The sequence below is a fragment of the Equus caballus genome, chromosome 1, assembly GCF_041296265.1.
Source record: "Equus caballus isolate H_3958 breed thoroughbred chromosome 1, TB-T2T, whole genome shotgun sequence".
NCBI lineage: Eukaryota > Metazoa > Chordata > Mammalia > Perissodactyla > Equidae > Equus > Equus caballus.
In genome coordinates this window covers 93,542,049-93,558,189 of record NC_091684.1, presented here as the reverse complement: position 1 = coordinate 93,558,189, position 16,141 = coordinate 93,542,049, and the positions used below count along the sequence as shown (strand labels likewise).

General features: G+C 50.9%; 1 protein-coding gene across 6 annotated transcripts in view; it reads left to right on the top strand.

The window, feature by feature from the left end:
- Nucleotides 1-16,141, top strand: part of WDFY4 (WDFY family member 4) — a 299,923-nt gene that overhangs the window by 200,160 nt on the left and 83,622 nt on the right. For all 6 annotated transcript variants that reach the window (XM_023648250.2, XM_023648246.2, XM_070264996.1 and 3 more), the window contains 2 exons: nt 8,876-9,024; nt 14,784-14,904. In XM_023648250.2, coding sequence (XP_023504018.2) covers nt 8,876-9,024; nt 14,784-14,904 — 270 coding nt within the window. The remainder of the gene's footprint in view (nt 1-8,875; nt 9,025-14,783; nt 14,905-16,141) is intronic.

The window sequence follows — 16,141 nt, the reverse complement described above, 5'->3', positions numbered from 1 at the left end:
GCTGCCTCGGGTTTCACAGGAAATTGTGGGAGAGGTTGTTTCCCGTTCAGCCTCAGTTCCTCCAGGGTCAGTGGAACCAAACCACCAGACACACCTGCTCCCTGGGGAAGCAGGTGTAGGAGCAGAGCAGCCAGGGCTGTGGGGGTCAGGCTCCCTGGGGATGGGGTGGGTGGAGGGTACAGGCACCTGTTCCCATTCCCGCCACCCCCACTTACAGCGTGTCCCTGCCCAAAACTGTGCCCGTGCAGGGAGCTCTCACGGGCTGTATCTGCCAACATCTCTGTGGCCATTGCTCTTCACTTAATAGAACTTAGGACTTGTTCTCTCACTTCAAGAAGGAAGGACAAGTGGGGTGGGAACCCTGGTACATAAGCCATGGCCCTGAGGAGCAGGAAAGGGCCTGTCAGAGCAGACGAAGAAGCCCTCCTCTTCAATCCTGGCCCCAGCCAGCCTCCAGGATGCCTTGTGAGCCTGAGGCGAGGAGCTGCAGGCCCTGGGCCGGGGCTGTGCTTGTTGAGAGCTTGGACAACACAGGAGACTCAAGGGTCTGACTGGGCCTCTTGTCCTGCCGTGATGAAGGATGATGAGACAGAGGGTCAGAGTAGACCCCACGAGAGACCTGACCTGCTGGGCTGGGCCTCCTCTAGGAGTTCTGTGACCACTACAAAATGCAACATTTTGTGGGAAAGAAGGAAGTTGCAGGGTTTGGGGCCTGGACTGATGTGTGGTGAAACAAGAGGCCCCCGAATTTGAAGTATGAGGCTGGGAGGAGCAAGGAAGCAGACCCTGGGAGCTCAGGAACATCCACAGGCTGGAAGAGCAGAGTCAGGCCTGGACTAAAGAGCTCTTGGCAGAGCGGGCCCTGGCTGGCCAGTGGGGCAGAGGGGGCCTCTGTGACCTGGCCCCCCTCCACTCCCCACACCTCCACCAGCCAGAGCCTCGCAGCCTCCTGCCCACCCGCTCACTGCTCCCCTGCACCTGGAGGCCTCCTTCTGGGTGAGCCCATCCCGGGGCGCCCATCCCCAGAGCACTCACAGCCCCAGGCCCCCACGGCACTCTGCTCACTCCGCTGCCAGCATCCTCCTCACCGCACGGCTCTGTAATGATTTCTGAGTGGCTCCATATTTCTTTACAGGCGGGGACAGGCTTGAATTCATCCTTGTCTCTCCCTCCTCTGACACGTAGCATTTGTGCTCTGGAAAGATCTGCTGAACCAGAGGGCGCAGCTGTGTCAGGAGGCTGTCCACGGGGAGCCAGCCGGGTGTGCTGAGGGGCAGTGTCGGTCGGGGCTCAGGGAGTGGGCAGCCTGCCTGCAGCTGTGACCTGGGTCTTCTCTTGAGCATCTCAGGAACTGGCCAGAGGGGTGGCGTGCCCTGCGTGGACCTGGCTCAGGGAGGGAGCCTCTCTGGGAACCGGTAAGGCACGGCTGAGCAGGGACTGGCCGCCATGGCGAATCCACCACCAGCACCAGGGAGGCAGATGGCAGCAATCTGTGCCCAGGAGGGCAGCCTGGCCCAGGGCAAGTGCTCAGCCTGGACTCAGAGCCCCATTCTGCTGTTTGTTTATCGCTGTTATGGGCAAAAATGTCCACAGTTGCATGTCTGGAGCCCTTGCTTTGTGTGCATTTTATCCAACATCTCATCTAGTCTCCCTGAGGCCCTGTGAGGGAGCCTTTATCATTTCCATTTTAAAGATGGCAGAAGCGGGGCCTGGTGGGGCTATGAACTGGAATTGCAGGTATTTCATCTCAGCTCTGTCTTCCTCTACGTTCACGCGGTTTTTCACTCTTTCTACTCTCTCCCTCTGTCCTGGGCAAGTGACATCAGCTGTCCCTTTCAGCCACCTTTCCACTTTGGGCCTTAGGGCTCTTGGCTCCCACTGGGCTTCCTTTGCAACTTTCTGGTTGACGCGCACCACACACAGTGTCTCTGCCTGGGACACGACACGCTGAGCATGCGTGAACCTGCCCGCCTGTACCAGTCTGCACCCCGGTCCACTGTGGCCTTCATCCTCGTCCGCTCTGTTTATTGTCAAGGATAGGAACTGGAATTCAAGGAAGAAAGGATTATTGCACTGGCCCTTGAACCAAGAATGCATTCAAGAGAAGATACAGAAAGTTTGTGTGTGTGCGTGTGCATGTGCACCTGTGCGTGTGTGTGTCGGGGGGTATTGTCTGCATTTCCCGAGCTGGCACTTTCTGCTGTGTCGAGACCGTTGGCAGCAAGCGTGACTGTAAGCTGGGGATTCCCCTGATTCAGATGTCTCCATAGGATCTTTGGAGCCTTGTGCTTTCCCTACATTTCCAAGTGAAAGCACACCCACCACAGGGGTGCGTGGCAGGGGTGCACCCACGCTCAGAAAACCCAGAGCACCTGCCTTACATGGCCGTCACATAAGCTGGGCGGCCGGCCCCACAAGGAGTACCTGGTTCCTCCACTCCAGCCGTCTCAGAAGTGCTGTTTTATGGCCTCTGCTGGACTAGGCCGGGAGCCTCCAGGACATAACCTCCTTCCAGGCTTCTGGCGGCCCATCCCAGCCGGAGGCCTGTGGGGAAGCGGGCTGACCTGAGCTCCAGGATAGCAGCCACCTAACTCGTTTCTCTGTGTGAACACTGGCGGTCTGGTCGCCGCCAGCGATACCTGGGACAGTAATTATTCTGTGCCACCTCTGCATCATTGGTTAATGATTCCCAGAGCCGCAAATGCATTTCTCTGCAAGCGGTTCTCTGCGACATGAGGAGTGGTTTATTTCGTGCATGTTATTGTGAGCTCTGCCAGCCGCTGAGTGGTTGGGGACGGTCCCTGTCCCCCCTCCATGCAGCTGCTCTCAGAAGTGAGGCTCCGCTTGACAAAATGGGCTTCTAGACCCAGTGCGGAGTCAGAACCCAAGTGGGACTTGTTTTGTTGCTGTTCTCTTTCAGCACGTGAAAAACTAAACATTTTTTTTTTTTTCGTGCAAACTCAATGTAAAATATTAGTTTGGCCTCGGTGGAGAGGAATCGGCTAGAAGGGAGACATCATTGCTCTGGATGGCAGAGAGCAGCCGGCTCCTCTCAGGGACTTTGGCCGAGGTCATTTGTGGAAAGGGAAGACGTGTGTTAGCTGTTCCACGCAGTAACCTCCTGGCTGGGAGAACCGCCACGACTGACCCTCTAAACTGCAGAGCTGCACGTGTCATCCCTGCTTACACTTTCCGAGACTCTTTTTGGCACACTTTGTGCACAAGGGCGCTCCTGAGCAGGCCCTCCAGCTTCCCTGGACTCACCTCCCTCACCTTACACGCGGGTGCACGCACACACACACCCCTGACTTTTTACTCTAATTACACGGAACTATTTATGATCTCCAGACATGTCCAGTTGGTTCAAGACTTTGTGCTTAGACCACTCCTCCTCTGTTTTCATCTTCTTAAGTCCTAACTCCAGCCTTGGGGTCACCTCCTTGGGAACCACTTCTCTGACGTCACCTCTGCCCCCCTCCCACCCCGCTCTGTGCCCCCGAGTGCCCGGTTGCTCTTCTTCTCCCTCTCCTGTTAGAGCGTGAGCACCAGGAAGGAAGCTCCATCTCCCTTCGTGCCTGTGTGGGGCACACACTGAACGTTCAGTGCATAGCTGTGAAGGAATGCATGAACGAATGAATGAGTGTGTCGTGAGCAAGATGTGTGTGTGAGACAAAACCTCATCTTTCATGGCCTCACTGGTGTCCATGGGTCCGTTTCTCCATGTGCCCTTCAGATCCTGCGTCACAATCATCAGGGCTGCTTGGTAAATGCAGATTCCAGGGCCCACTCTGTATCTGCTGAACCAGAACATCCGAGAATGGAGCCCAGAACATGAACTTTAAAAGCATCCGGGTGATTCTCATACATACTAACTCTTCAAATGAATGCTGAGATCACCAGTCCAGATTTTACAATGTTCGGAGCTGTCCCGGCCAGAAACTCGCTTCAATGGCAAACACTCGTCAACGAACAGATCCTTGGTCCAGGCGGCTCAGGTTGGGAACTGTGCTTTCCACAGTCTTCAGGACTTATAATATGTTTCACGTTACACTGTTGTAATTTCCATCCTTTTCCATCTGGCTCCTAGGCTGGGCAGCTTGGCTGTTTGCCGGCTTGCTGGAGGAAATGACACATACAGGCCTGCAGAGGGCGGCCCTGCTCCTTGTCTCCAGCGGAAAAGATGAGCTGCCAGAAAGAGATGCAGGCATTATATTTCTTCCCACATTTGCCAAATTGATATATAAAAAATAGTATCTCCTTATTGTTTTAATATACATTTCTTTGATCGCTAGTGTCTTTGAGAGCTCTGTCTAAAAATGAGGAATGTAGAAAAAAGCAGAAGCCAGAGTGCCTAGGTAGCCAACATAAATGTAATTTATGTAGTTGCTCTCCTTTTTGACACTTCACTTTTTCTCAGCAGTCTGTGCTTTTTTGGAAACTGAACATGCTCACTCCATATGCCGGTGTGACAGAATGTATTATTAGCAAGATGTAGGCAGGCAGAAGACATATGAAAAGAGAGGTGTGATTCAGATAAGGAGGGCTAAGCCTTTCTTGGCAGTAGATTTGGCATGCAAATATAAGAGAATGTGCGCTGTTGCTGGGTACCTCATACGACACCTCTGCACCTCAGGTTTTCCACCTATAAAATTAGGGCATTGCAACAAATTGCAGACTCATGATGCTGCAAAGAACTTCTGTGAGCCTCTGGTTGACCTTCCCCTTTGGCAGAAGTGCCCACTGAAGCCTGACTGTAGTTGAACATGCTGGCCTGGGTGTCCATGGAATGTTCCAGAAGATTATTGCCCCTCTAACTTCAGCTCTGACCTTTTTGGATTTCCCAACAACCTCTTCCTCCTCACACACGGGGCCAGGTATGGCCACATACTCAGTTATCCACCTATCAGGAGAGGTAATCCATCTTCCAGCCGATCTTAAAAAAATTCTCCTTACGAAGCAGAAGTTCCACTCTTTTTAAAGTGATCGATAGAATCGTGGCGTGAGGGATTTCTTAATCACAAGGAAACTTGGGGATGGAGCCCCCCCGCCCCCCCCAGGGCTAATTTAAATGGAAGAGCAGGTAATAGTTCACTTGGGTTCATTTTCCAGTTTTTAAAATGCCGTTCTTTTCTAACAGAATCAGTTTTTAAGCTATTACCCCAGCTCTCACCAGACATTTTTCTGTGGTTTGGTTTATTCTGGTTGCTTCCTAATTCTTGCCAAAGGAAAGCACCAGGAGACCACGAGAATGTGCTCTCGCCCCTGCTGTTGGCACCACAGAAGTTGGGCGAGGGTGGGGCATCACGGGGAGGAGAGAGGTTTGGGAGGATTGCGGGCCGGTGCTGGTGCCATCGCTCCATATCTGACCGTGTAAATTTGAGCATGGAGTCTCCTCTGTACAAAGGGATACGAGAAAAAGGTTAAATAGCCTGGCACACCCTCCTCACAGTGCTGGTGGGAGTGTAAATCGGTGCCACCTTGCAGGAGGCCATCTGGCCATAGCTGCTAGAATTTCAAATGCCCATACCCTTGACATGCAATTCTCCTTCTAGGAATTTACCCTTCAGATTTACTTGTGTGTCCAAAGTGACGTATGTGCAAGGATGGTCACTGTGGCATCACTCGTAATGTCAAAACATTTGAAAACAATCCCCAGATCAATAGGGCATTGGTCATAGAAGTTGAGAGGGAATGGTCTGTCCCTATTCATGAGAGTGAGCCAACTCTGTAAGGAGTGATGGGGAAGACTCTCCAAGATGAGCTGTTAAGGGAAAAAAACTAGACGCAGAACAGTAAGTATGTGAATAAGCTATTGTGTTATAAAAATGAACATGTATAAACCATGCTTACATAGTCATTTAATTTCCTTGAAAGAAGATCCTTTAGGAGACGTGAAACTTTTCCCCTGCCCTCTTAGAGTCTGCACCAGGCCTGAGAATTAAGTGGACTGAAGACGGATGAGCAGAAGGAAAGCACACAAATGTTATTTTTATCCGGACATAGCAGCCTTCCCAGGAAGATGAAGACCCAAAAATGTCATGAGACTTGAGTGCTCAGGCTGAACAAGGAGGAGCGATGGTGAAAAAGGAGCTAAAATATCTAGTGGGCACAGGAAGGTCAGCGTGGGTTTGACACGGTCTGTTGGTACAGCTTTCTCTCCGTCTGGACTCCCCGTCTCTGGTGATAAGAATGTTCTTTTTTCCAGGTATGGGGAGGGCATCTTTCACCTGCGAGTTCTAGCTCCTGCGTTCAGGAAGAAAAGGGAGGCCAGGGCACCCGGCTGGTACCAATGTTTTTCCAGTGTCTTTAACTCAAAATGATCCTTATGCTGAAGTGGCGTATTTGGGGCGGCGTATCTGCTCCCCTTCAATACAATAAATTGATGAGGGTGGTCGTCTCTAGGGAACGCTTCCAGGGAAGCTGGGGGACTCCACTCAATTGCCTAAGTCCCAAAGTAGTCATTTATCATTTATTCCCAATCCTTCCTATTTTTTGGTTCTCCACAGTTTATCCATAGCAGTTCCTGTCAATTCTACCTCTTCTTATTTAGATTCACCCGCTTCTCCCCTTCTTCCCACTTCTCTCTGCCTCCCCATCCCAAGCCATCATCCCTGCACAGGGCCACTGAAATAGCCACATGATGATCACCGTCCTTCCACTCTTGGCTCTTTCCAATCTATTCTCTGCCCAGCAGACAGTGTCTTCTTTTAGAAAGGATCCCCACCCCTCCCTGGCTTTCAATTGCAACCAGAATAAAACCCAGTGGCCTCACCATGGCATCTAAGGCTCTCGTGATCTGAGCTCTCCCACTTTCCCACTTCATCTCAGTCACCTTGACCTCTTTCCTGCTCCCTAGAGCTGCTCTTCCCGCCTCAAGGCTCTGGATTGGATGATCCTTTTCCCTGCAATGTTCTCCTCCAACCTTTTCCATGGCTGCCCCAAGTCCATCCTTCAAGTCTCAGGGTTTTTCTAAGATAGTGTCCCCTCCAAGTTTCTCTCTGCCTTATTATTCTCACTTTGTTTTTTCTCTCTCAGCATGTGTCACAATTTGTAATAGCTTATTGGTCGATGTGCATGTCTACCATCCATCTTCTCCCACTGGATTTTAAGCCCCATGAGGGTAGGGTTCTTGTTTCTCTTGTCCTTCCTTCTCTCCCCAAAGCCTGGCTCAGGGCCTGGCAAATAGTAGCTGCTGAATCCATAACTGATGAATAGATGACCACGTGGATGAATGAGTGAAGTTAGAAATAAGTCCATGTTGAACTGTGGCTCTGAAGGTGGTTGAAGGCCACCTCCTCTGATAAAGAAGATGCCGGAGAGGCTGGGAGAGCCAGCTGCCTGCAGCAGGCTTGGGTTACAGGAGCCAAGACTCCTGGCTGGTCCTCACTTAGGAAAAATAGTTCAGTGATGCCTTGTCCTGGACCATAGAGGTTAACACTTATCTTGAAACAAAATCCTTGGTGAATCTTCACCTTCTGGCCTTGGGCCTCATGTTGACTCATCCCATCTGATGCAGGAGTTGGGCTGGTATTTGGGCTCCTCTTCCAGGTTTCACCACTGTGGCCCCATCATTGCTCCCAAAGGTGAGCGGGGAGCTTAGCTTCAGTGCCAGGCTCTGCCACTTACTCAGAGACTGATCTTTGGTGTGATTTTTATGTCTGGGACCTCTTTTCTTTCATCTCTAAATTAGAGTAGTAAAACCTCCCATGTCCAATTGTAAGGATTGTTTTGGTTAATATGTGCAAAATGGTGACGCTGGTCATAGAGTAGACAGTCAAAAAAAAGTATTGGTTCCTGTTTTGTATGGAATTAGCACAGAGTTACCCTGAGAAGATGTTGGCCTTGGCCTTATTCTTGGTCCATCTGGGCTTCCATCATCTAAATTTATTTCTTCCATCTCTTGCTCCTTCAGGGGTTTATTCCAAGTAAGGACCCCGTTAGTCCTTACTTCATGCAGGATGCTGGGTTGTACCAAGACATTGTCCCAGGTCAGCTTCTTCGGGGAGCCAGCTAGGAGCCAGAGATGTGCATGCAGGAAGTTTCTCGAGAGAGAGGGTCCCAGAACTGGACAGAGGGAGAAGTGGAACTCTGATGCAAAAGACCTCAGCTGGTTCCACGGGAGCTAGAGGTCTGGGGCGGTTCTTCAGAGCTGGCCAGAATCGACGCAAAGGGTCTGGTCCTTTCTACTCTGCATTGATCAGTTGTTGGGTACGGATTGCCACTGAGAAGGGGATGTGACCTTGGGCCAGTTGCTTTCTTCAGCTGAGGTGATTCCAGAAGGCTGCCAACATTTCCGGCCGCTGGGGGAATGTGACTTGAGTCTGAGAAGAGGGATCTGAGTGGAGCTCATGCCTCCTCCGCACACACCTGAGTCTAGCCTGGGCCTTGCAGAGACGGCAGTATCAGCCTTGTGCTTTTGGTTCTAGGCAGACCCAGTTCCAGGCCTGGCTCAGCCACTCAGTGGCTGACCCCTGGACAAGCTCTTTCCCCTCCGTAGCTGAGGGATGCCTCGTACCTTGAAAACTTTCCTTACTGTTAACTGTGGAATGTTTTGCGTGGTGGGGGAGGGGTTCGAAGTGAAAGAAAGGACATCGACATGCTCCATATGGTAATAAACACTCATCCACACGCCTTGGTTGGGAAGCGGGTGGCACTGGATAGATTAAATAACCAAACAGGGTGTTGGGTGCGGAAGCGCCACTTCAGCTGTGAAGAGCAGTGCAGCTCCGCGGCGGCAGTGCTGTCCTTCTTGCAGGGCGCTGCTCTCACCTCCAAGTGCCCAGTGCATGACTGGTCACTACCTTTCTGCCTTCCATGAGAATGATGGGCACGTGTCACATGCGCATGATCTGACTCTGGCGCTCTCTCCCTCCAGGTGACACAGAAGTTCTCCCTGGTGATCGTGCAGGGCCACCTGGTCTCTGAAGGGGTCCTGCTCTTTGGCCTCCAGCACTTCTATGTCTGCGAGAACTTCACGCTCTCTCCCGTGGGCGACGTCTACTGCACCCGCCACTGCTTATCCAAGTGAGTCCCCAACATGTCCCAGCAGATTCTTCCCTGAGCCTCCGTCTTCCTTCTCAGCCAACCCCACTCCTACCCCTCCTACCTTGTTCTTACTGTGGGCTTAGGTGTGGGCCTGAAACTGAGCCATGTGATAACCCAGAAGAACCTGAAGACAGAGGCAACATGACTGTGGTTCCCCAAACCCAACATCTGGAATGGCTAACAGCGCGGCAGCTCCTTGTTGCCCCCCCCAATATAGAATGCACCGCAGGACACAGGGGATCTCTCCTTAGGATATTTGGGTCGTTGAGTTCGGTCCCCCCAGCTTACTCACTCAACAACTTGTGGATTGCTCATTCTCTGAGAGATACCAGGCACTCTCCTTCATGCTGAGCAAGCCCCACAGTGCACTCAGCAGCAGAAACAGTTTCTTTTGGCAAGAGTTTGCAATACACTATCATCATGGGAGAACAAAATATGTTATGGGGGGACTTTTCCGGGGTCACACTTGGAGATGATATGCGGATGGTGTGGGGCGAGAGGGCTACTTGAGGAAGTGGGCTAAGACCTGGGTCTTGGATGATGCATGAGATTAGGGTAAAAATTTGAAGAATCATTTTTACACTAACTAATATTGGAGGTCTTTGGCAGGAAATTCCAAGGTTCTTCTTTAGGATCAAGCGTGTTTGGACTATGGGTTCACTCAGCTCTTACTGATGAATTCTCTTGTCTCTAGAAAGTACAACTATTCAAAAATCAAATGGACTGTGTTTGCACTTTGGCTACAAGTTTGGTTATTAAGTTGTATATTTTCCTTGACTATTGCTTTTGAAGACATTTGGGTGAAGATTTTTTTATCCAGATAGAGGCCTTGAATTTTCGGTTAGCCCAGGTTCAGATGATGACAAGATAACCTCTTACCCCAATGGCTCTGAAACTAACATACATCAAATCACCTGGAGGGCTTGTTAAACAGACTTCTGGGACCCACTTTCACCCCAGTTTCTAATCTGATAGATCTGAGGAGAGGCCTGAGATTTTAACAAGTTTTCAACTGATGCTGATGGCACTGGTCACGGACCACACGGACCACACTGAGAACAACTGTCTCAGACTATTGACAGAGGACCCAGAGTCTTACCCGCCAATAACTCAGAATTTTAACTCTCAGTTGTCATATCATTTCCAGCCTATGTCAGGAAGCAAGAGTTTAAAGAGTGTGGAAGAGTAGATGTCAGCCCAGCCTCCCTTGATTTAGATATGCTTTAACCTGCTTGGCATTTTTCTCCCTGCTCATTTCCATCTTTTATTCATACCAAACGGTGACCGATCGCTGTGAGTCTTCTGTGCTTTTCCAAGGCAGGAGGAGCATAATTAATACTTGGCACGCTCATCCCATCTTATTGCTCATGTTTTATTGATACCGATCAATATGGACGATGGGTCTGCAGACTAGCCTTTCTGAGAGCTGATGAAAGCTTTCTACTCTACCTGTGTGCATGGCGTGCCGTGTAATGACTTGCATAATCCATGGCTTCACTCTCCACCTCTGGTTTCAATCGAGTTAGTGTTAGCTAAGATCTTATTGATTAGGTAAATTGTGTTTATGAGGTGCATCTAATCATGGCTGAATTGACTGTATCTGCAGTTTTAATAGAAGCCCAGTCGTCAGGTTGTACGTTCTCGCTTGATTTGCAATGACAAAGGAGACTTCCAATGTCTGGAAATGTACTTTTCTAGAATGCACGCAGGAGTGTAGTGAGAACAAATTACTACCCTGGAATGTCATTTGGGAATTACAGAGGTAATTTTAGTCACCATCTCTCAAAGCAGCATTTGTTAACCAGACAGTGCTTTCTCTCTGAGGTCTTGTCTACTGCCCTAAGAAACTGCTGGCACCCATGGAGAAGCAGTTCTCAGAGACGGGCTATTAGATCCTGTCAGATCAATGGGACTAAGTCTTATTTTGACCATGGAGACTAAGGAAGATACATAAATAAGCCAGTTAAAAATAAAGCTAAGTCAACCTTGAAATGTTTCTCGAAAAGACTGCTCTCGAATTGAGTCCAGGTGAGCATTAGACCTTGCAAGAGACTCTGCTACACCATAAAAATATCCCAAATAAAGCTCAAGAACACTGCAAGCCCTCCAGCAGTCATAACCCTATATACTTTGGAACTTGCCTTAGAAACTAAGAACCTTTCTAGAAGTTTGTGTTTTGCTATCAGTGGGATCACTTTTTGGCTGAATAGAGCGACTATATTAGTTTCCAGGGGCTGCTGTAATAAAGTACCCAAAACTGGGTGCCTTAGACAAACAGAAATGTGTTGTCTCACCATTCCGGAGGCTGGAAGGCCACACTCCCGCTCCAGCTCCAGGGAGCGTCCTTCCTTGCCTCTTACAGCCTCTGATGTTGCTTGGCAATCGCGGTGTTCCTTGGCTTGTAGACACATCACTAAGTCACGTGAGCATCTTCTCTCTGTGTGTCTTCACATTCTCTTCTGTGTGTGTGTGTCTGTCTCTGCATCCAAATTTCCCCTTTATGTAAGGAGACTAGTCATACTGGATGAGAGCCTATCTTAATGACCTCATTTTAACTTTATTATGTCTCTTGTTTATCTATTTCTAAATAAAGTTACTGGTCGTGGGTGTTAGGACTTCAGCATATCTCTTTCGGGCGACACAAGTCAACCCATAACAGCGGCAGCCGAGCTCACAAGCACTTGATTCACTTGGTGGGAATCCAAACCATCCAGCTGGTTCTTTGTGAAGGGGCGCTTTGACTCAGATATTTCTGCCACCTTTGTCAGCCATTTCAAGGCATCATTTCTCTGTTTAATTAATTCAACAAATACTTATTGAAGCTCTCTCTTATCCCAGGCACTGTGGTAGACTCCACAGATACAAAAAGGTGTGAGAGGGCCAAGTCTGGTAAAGAGTTCGTGACCTAGCAAATGATTCTGCATATAAGTTCCAGGTCTAAGTTATGACAGTAATTGGAAAACTTCGGATGAGGGCTCAAAGTATATTTTAGTCTGAAATCCACTTCTGTTACCAAAGACCAGATCAACCAATACCGTGATTATCGTTTAGTTTACTGTGATTTCCCTAGTTAAGAATATTAAAAGTTATACTCTGACCACCCTAGACAATTTGCAAATATCATGATAGCTGTCATGCAAAAGAGCTGTGAACAGCATCCTATGTCCCAGGCCACAGCTCACCTAAAGAAGAACGTGGATCAGTTATTCCTTTCTACTCATTGACTTTGGGGATCTGAACTCCATTTAATGCACAAAACATGTAGAATATGGTGTTGGCAAAGAGACCCAGTTATGGCTGTGTGAGTAATCTTGCGTGAGGCAGAACTCCAATTAGGACTCACGTCAGTGCACTCAATACTGTTGACAATTAAGACTTCCAGAGAATCTGGATCTGAGCGCTCCTGCCCTGTGTGGTTATGCAATCCTACGCGCAGGAGAAAGACGACGTCTTTCCTCCTAAAAGCTGCTTCCTCAAAGCGTTTTCCAGCACATTCTTCCTCATGTCATCAGCGTTTAGAGTTCTGGGTTGAGAATCAGTGAGCACAGGGTAAACTGAAAGGAGGGAGCCAGTGGTGAGAGCTCTGTAAAAGCCAGTGAGCCCTTCTGCTTTTCTCAGGGGAGCAAAGGTATTGTTGTATGAGCTTGGTGGGTCTCAAAGGCAGAGGGCCTGGCTTTGAATCCAGCTTGAATCTAGTTCCACATGACCTTGGAGAACTCAATTCTTCCTTTGGAGGGCCGTTTCCTCATTTCTGATACGGGAATAATATTAACAGATGCTCAGTAAGGGCTTCTTTTGAGATCAGATTAAACGCAAACGGATGTGGTTAGCAGGTTCTAGATCTTGACAGTTGTCAGTCCACGCAGCAGACATGCCCAGAGCTTCAGGGAAGACGCCGCGCATGGAAAGCCCTGGGCACGGCTCTGTGCCCTGGTGAACTCACTCATGTCTGCTGGGGAGAGAAACCAGACAAACGTGCAGCTAAGGAAGAGAGGATGTTTGCTGTGGTGGCTCCCACAGGCATGGGGCTGCAGGAGCACAGAGGAGTCATCATTGTCGTTCTCACCAGAGCCTTGACCTGGGGTGCTGTGTGACCCAAGCCAAGAGTAGGAACTAGAATTGCTACCATGGCCCCATTGGGAGTAGGAGGAATTTAAGGGAAGCTCAGCTAAGCCGCAGATGATGGCATTAATAATGGACAAAGGGCCTCGGTCAGCAGCGGGCTTGAATTAAGGCATCCGGGCGGGAGCATTCAGACCCAAAGCTGTATGTGTATTTGATCAATTCTACAGCAACGTGGCTCAGAGCAGGAGGCCTGATGGGATTGCTTTAAGAAGGGGCAGGAGGATGAGGAGCAGCAAGGGGCCTGAGTCCACCTCCTTGAGGTCTGGCTGGGCAGGGGTCTAAGCAACGGGCTCAGGCTGTGTCCTACATGGGCAGCCTTCCCTTCCGCCAGCAGTGACCATTCCGCATCGTGCACGAGTCCAAGCTCACAGCACTGTGGATGCTGTACCCACCACTGACCATTGCTTGGAGAAGTTCTGCTGGCCTGTGTGATGGCCTCATCTCTCTCGTGGTTTCCCCCAGAAGGGTGGCATGGAGACTCCGTGCGTGGCCTGCCCTGTAGGCTGAGTGGTGAGGGCCGCACTTGGACCTGGGATGGGGCGGAGGTGAAACACACTCTTCTCACCCATTCCTGCCACCTGGCGCTGGCACAGGGGCTCTTTCAGCTCTTGGCTCTTTGGGTCCTGGATTGGCATATACAGTTCTTGAGGGCTGAGGAGCTTGATAGGCTCTTCGTTTCTCAAGTCCTAAAAGGGCATTTCATCAGAGCTTTTGTGATCACATACACAACTTAAATTTGCTATGTAGCTCAGAAGTTCACAAATGCAACTGTCTGTAACTGAAATCAAGTTGATTTCTCAAGTCCCCATTTGTACGGATGTTCTGGCTGCTTAAAGATATTTCAGCGACTTCAGTGCGGAAATGGTTCTCTTTGGAATAAACAGTCAAGTTAACAACCCTCCCTTTCCCTCCCCTCCCTTTCTTCCCAACGGGAGTCATTCTGACCTCTGGGAGAGGGTGCCTGGCCTGACCAGACCATCCTCCACTCCTGGTGGCCTCTACCACAATGTTGCTCGTCCCTGGCTCTGGGCCCAGTGCTCTGGGGTCCTTGTCTTCCAGCCCATCAGCACTCTCAGCCCTGCTGCACACCTCTTTGGGGGCTTTGAGGGTTCTCAGCTGCATTCTCCCATGCCACACCTGACACCACCCAGACATAGTGGGTCCACTCCCAGGCTGTATGCTGCCCGAGGCCATGCTGAGCCCAGGATTTTTTTTTACGGGGCTTGTCATCTTTCTGCCCTATGTTCCAGGAGCCTGAAATTTCTCCAAACATAACTGACGTATCTCTTTTACCTTTCTTCCATGCCCTCAACCCATTTTTGACCCTTGTACCCACAAAGCCTTCTCACACTCCTGCTCTGCACCACGTGCTTTCTGTCCTGGAGGCTGTCCCCTCGCCTGGGGAGGCCGATGCCCCACCCTACTCCTCAGGGCGGGCCTGACACGGACGTGGCTCAGAAAGGGTGTATCACGTCAAAGGGTGCAGGCACCCTGGTCGGCAGTGACCACAGCACTTCTCTGATGTGTCCCCAGAAACTCAGGTGGGGCCGCGGGACAGGAAGGGGAACAGGCCCGCCAGCCACCCTCTCACTGTGTGCCTTGCTTCCTTCCAGCATCAGCGACCCATTCATTTTCAACATGTGCAGCAAAGACAGGTCCTCCGACCATTACTCGTGCGAACGCCACAGCTACGATGACCTCAGGGAGCTCCGGCAGGCCCGCTTCCTCCTCCAGGTATGCCCCGGGGAGGAAGCAAGGGGGGGGCCATCTCTTCATGGGACAGGCGGTCCCAGTGCCATCGAGGCCCCATCTGAATGTGAGGGACACACCCCTGTGACCCCCTTCCTGCCTGTGCACAGCCCAGTGCCCTTTGGGACACACCCGTGAATTCTCCTGCCTTATGTTGGGCCTGGTCCCCTGGCTTGGAGCTCTGACTTCTGCTCCACTCTCTCTAGTCCCTGCCATGTGGCTACTGGGCCCTTCCCTCTCTGACTGCGTCATTTAGGATCCAGCCTCGTTGCTTTATTTTCTCCTTGACGTGCCCCAGAGCTGCCTTTGGAGATTCAGGAAATGGAGCAGCTCCAATGCCTCATGGCAGAGCTGGTGATGGAGAGTCCAGTGCCAGTCTGTCCTGTTATGACCTCGCAGACCCCCTCCGCTGGACACTGTCCCACACAGGAGGATGTGTGGGTGTGGCTCCCCTCCCCACTGCCTCACCTATCCCCAAGCTCCTGGTCCTTTCTTGGGCCAAGTGGGTTACAGATCTCCTGATGGTCCCCTCCAAACAGTGCCCCAGGCCTGGCCCAGCACCTCCCAGGGCTCACCCAGCTGCTAAACAGAGCTGGTTACTTTCAGAGGCAGAGTTGTGCCTTCAGCAAGTCACACCCTAAGGCTTCTCAGCTCAGGCATGAATCCCTAGGTTTAGAAGCACGGCCTCAGGGGCAGAGGGAGCTGGCAGAACTGCGGGGCCCTCACTGGCCTCAAACACATCTCGCCTCCACCAGCCCAACCTCGCCAACAGCAAGGCTGCATCTGCAGAGCCCAGGACCTCCCAGGCAGCTGGCAGTGGAAGCGATGAGGGACCACCCTTCGAGGAGGAGAGGCGCGGGATCCCTCCCCCACCCTGTCCCCCACCCTCTCTGCGGGGTCTCTGTTCTGCAGGGGCTGATAGGGGGCAGTGTGTGGCCCTAACGAAGGGACTAAGAGTGGCTTTCATTTGTAAATTGCTTTGGGTCTGTAATTCATCATGTGATCCTCCTGCAGAGGCCTCGATATTACTCTCTGAAACTGCAGCTTAGAGAGGGCTTTCAGGGGGACTCTTCTAGAAAGGATCGACTGCCCTGCTGACAAGGGTCCAGCAGGCTGCTGGAATCTGACAAGCCCTCTTCCTTCCTGTCCAGTGATTTTATACCCAAAGCGTGGGCTCTCATTTGGCCTGACCTTAATGCACTTCTTTCAAGGAGGGTCATCT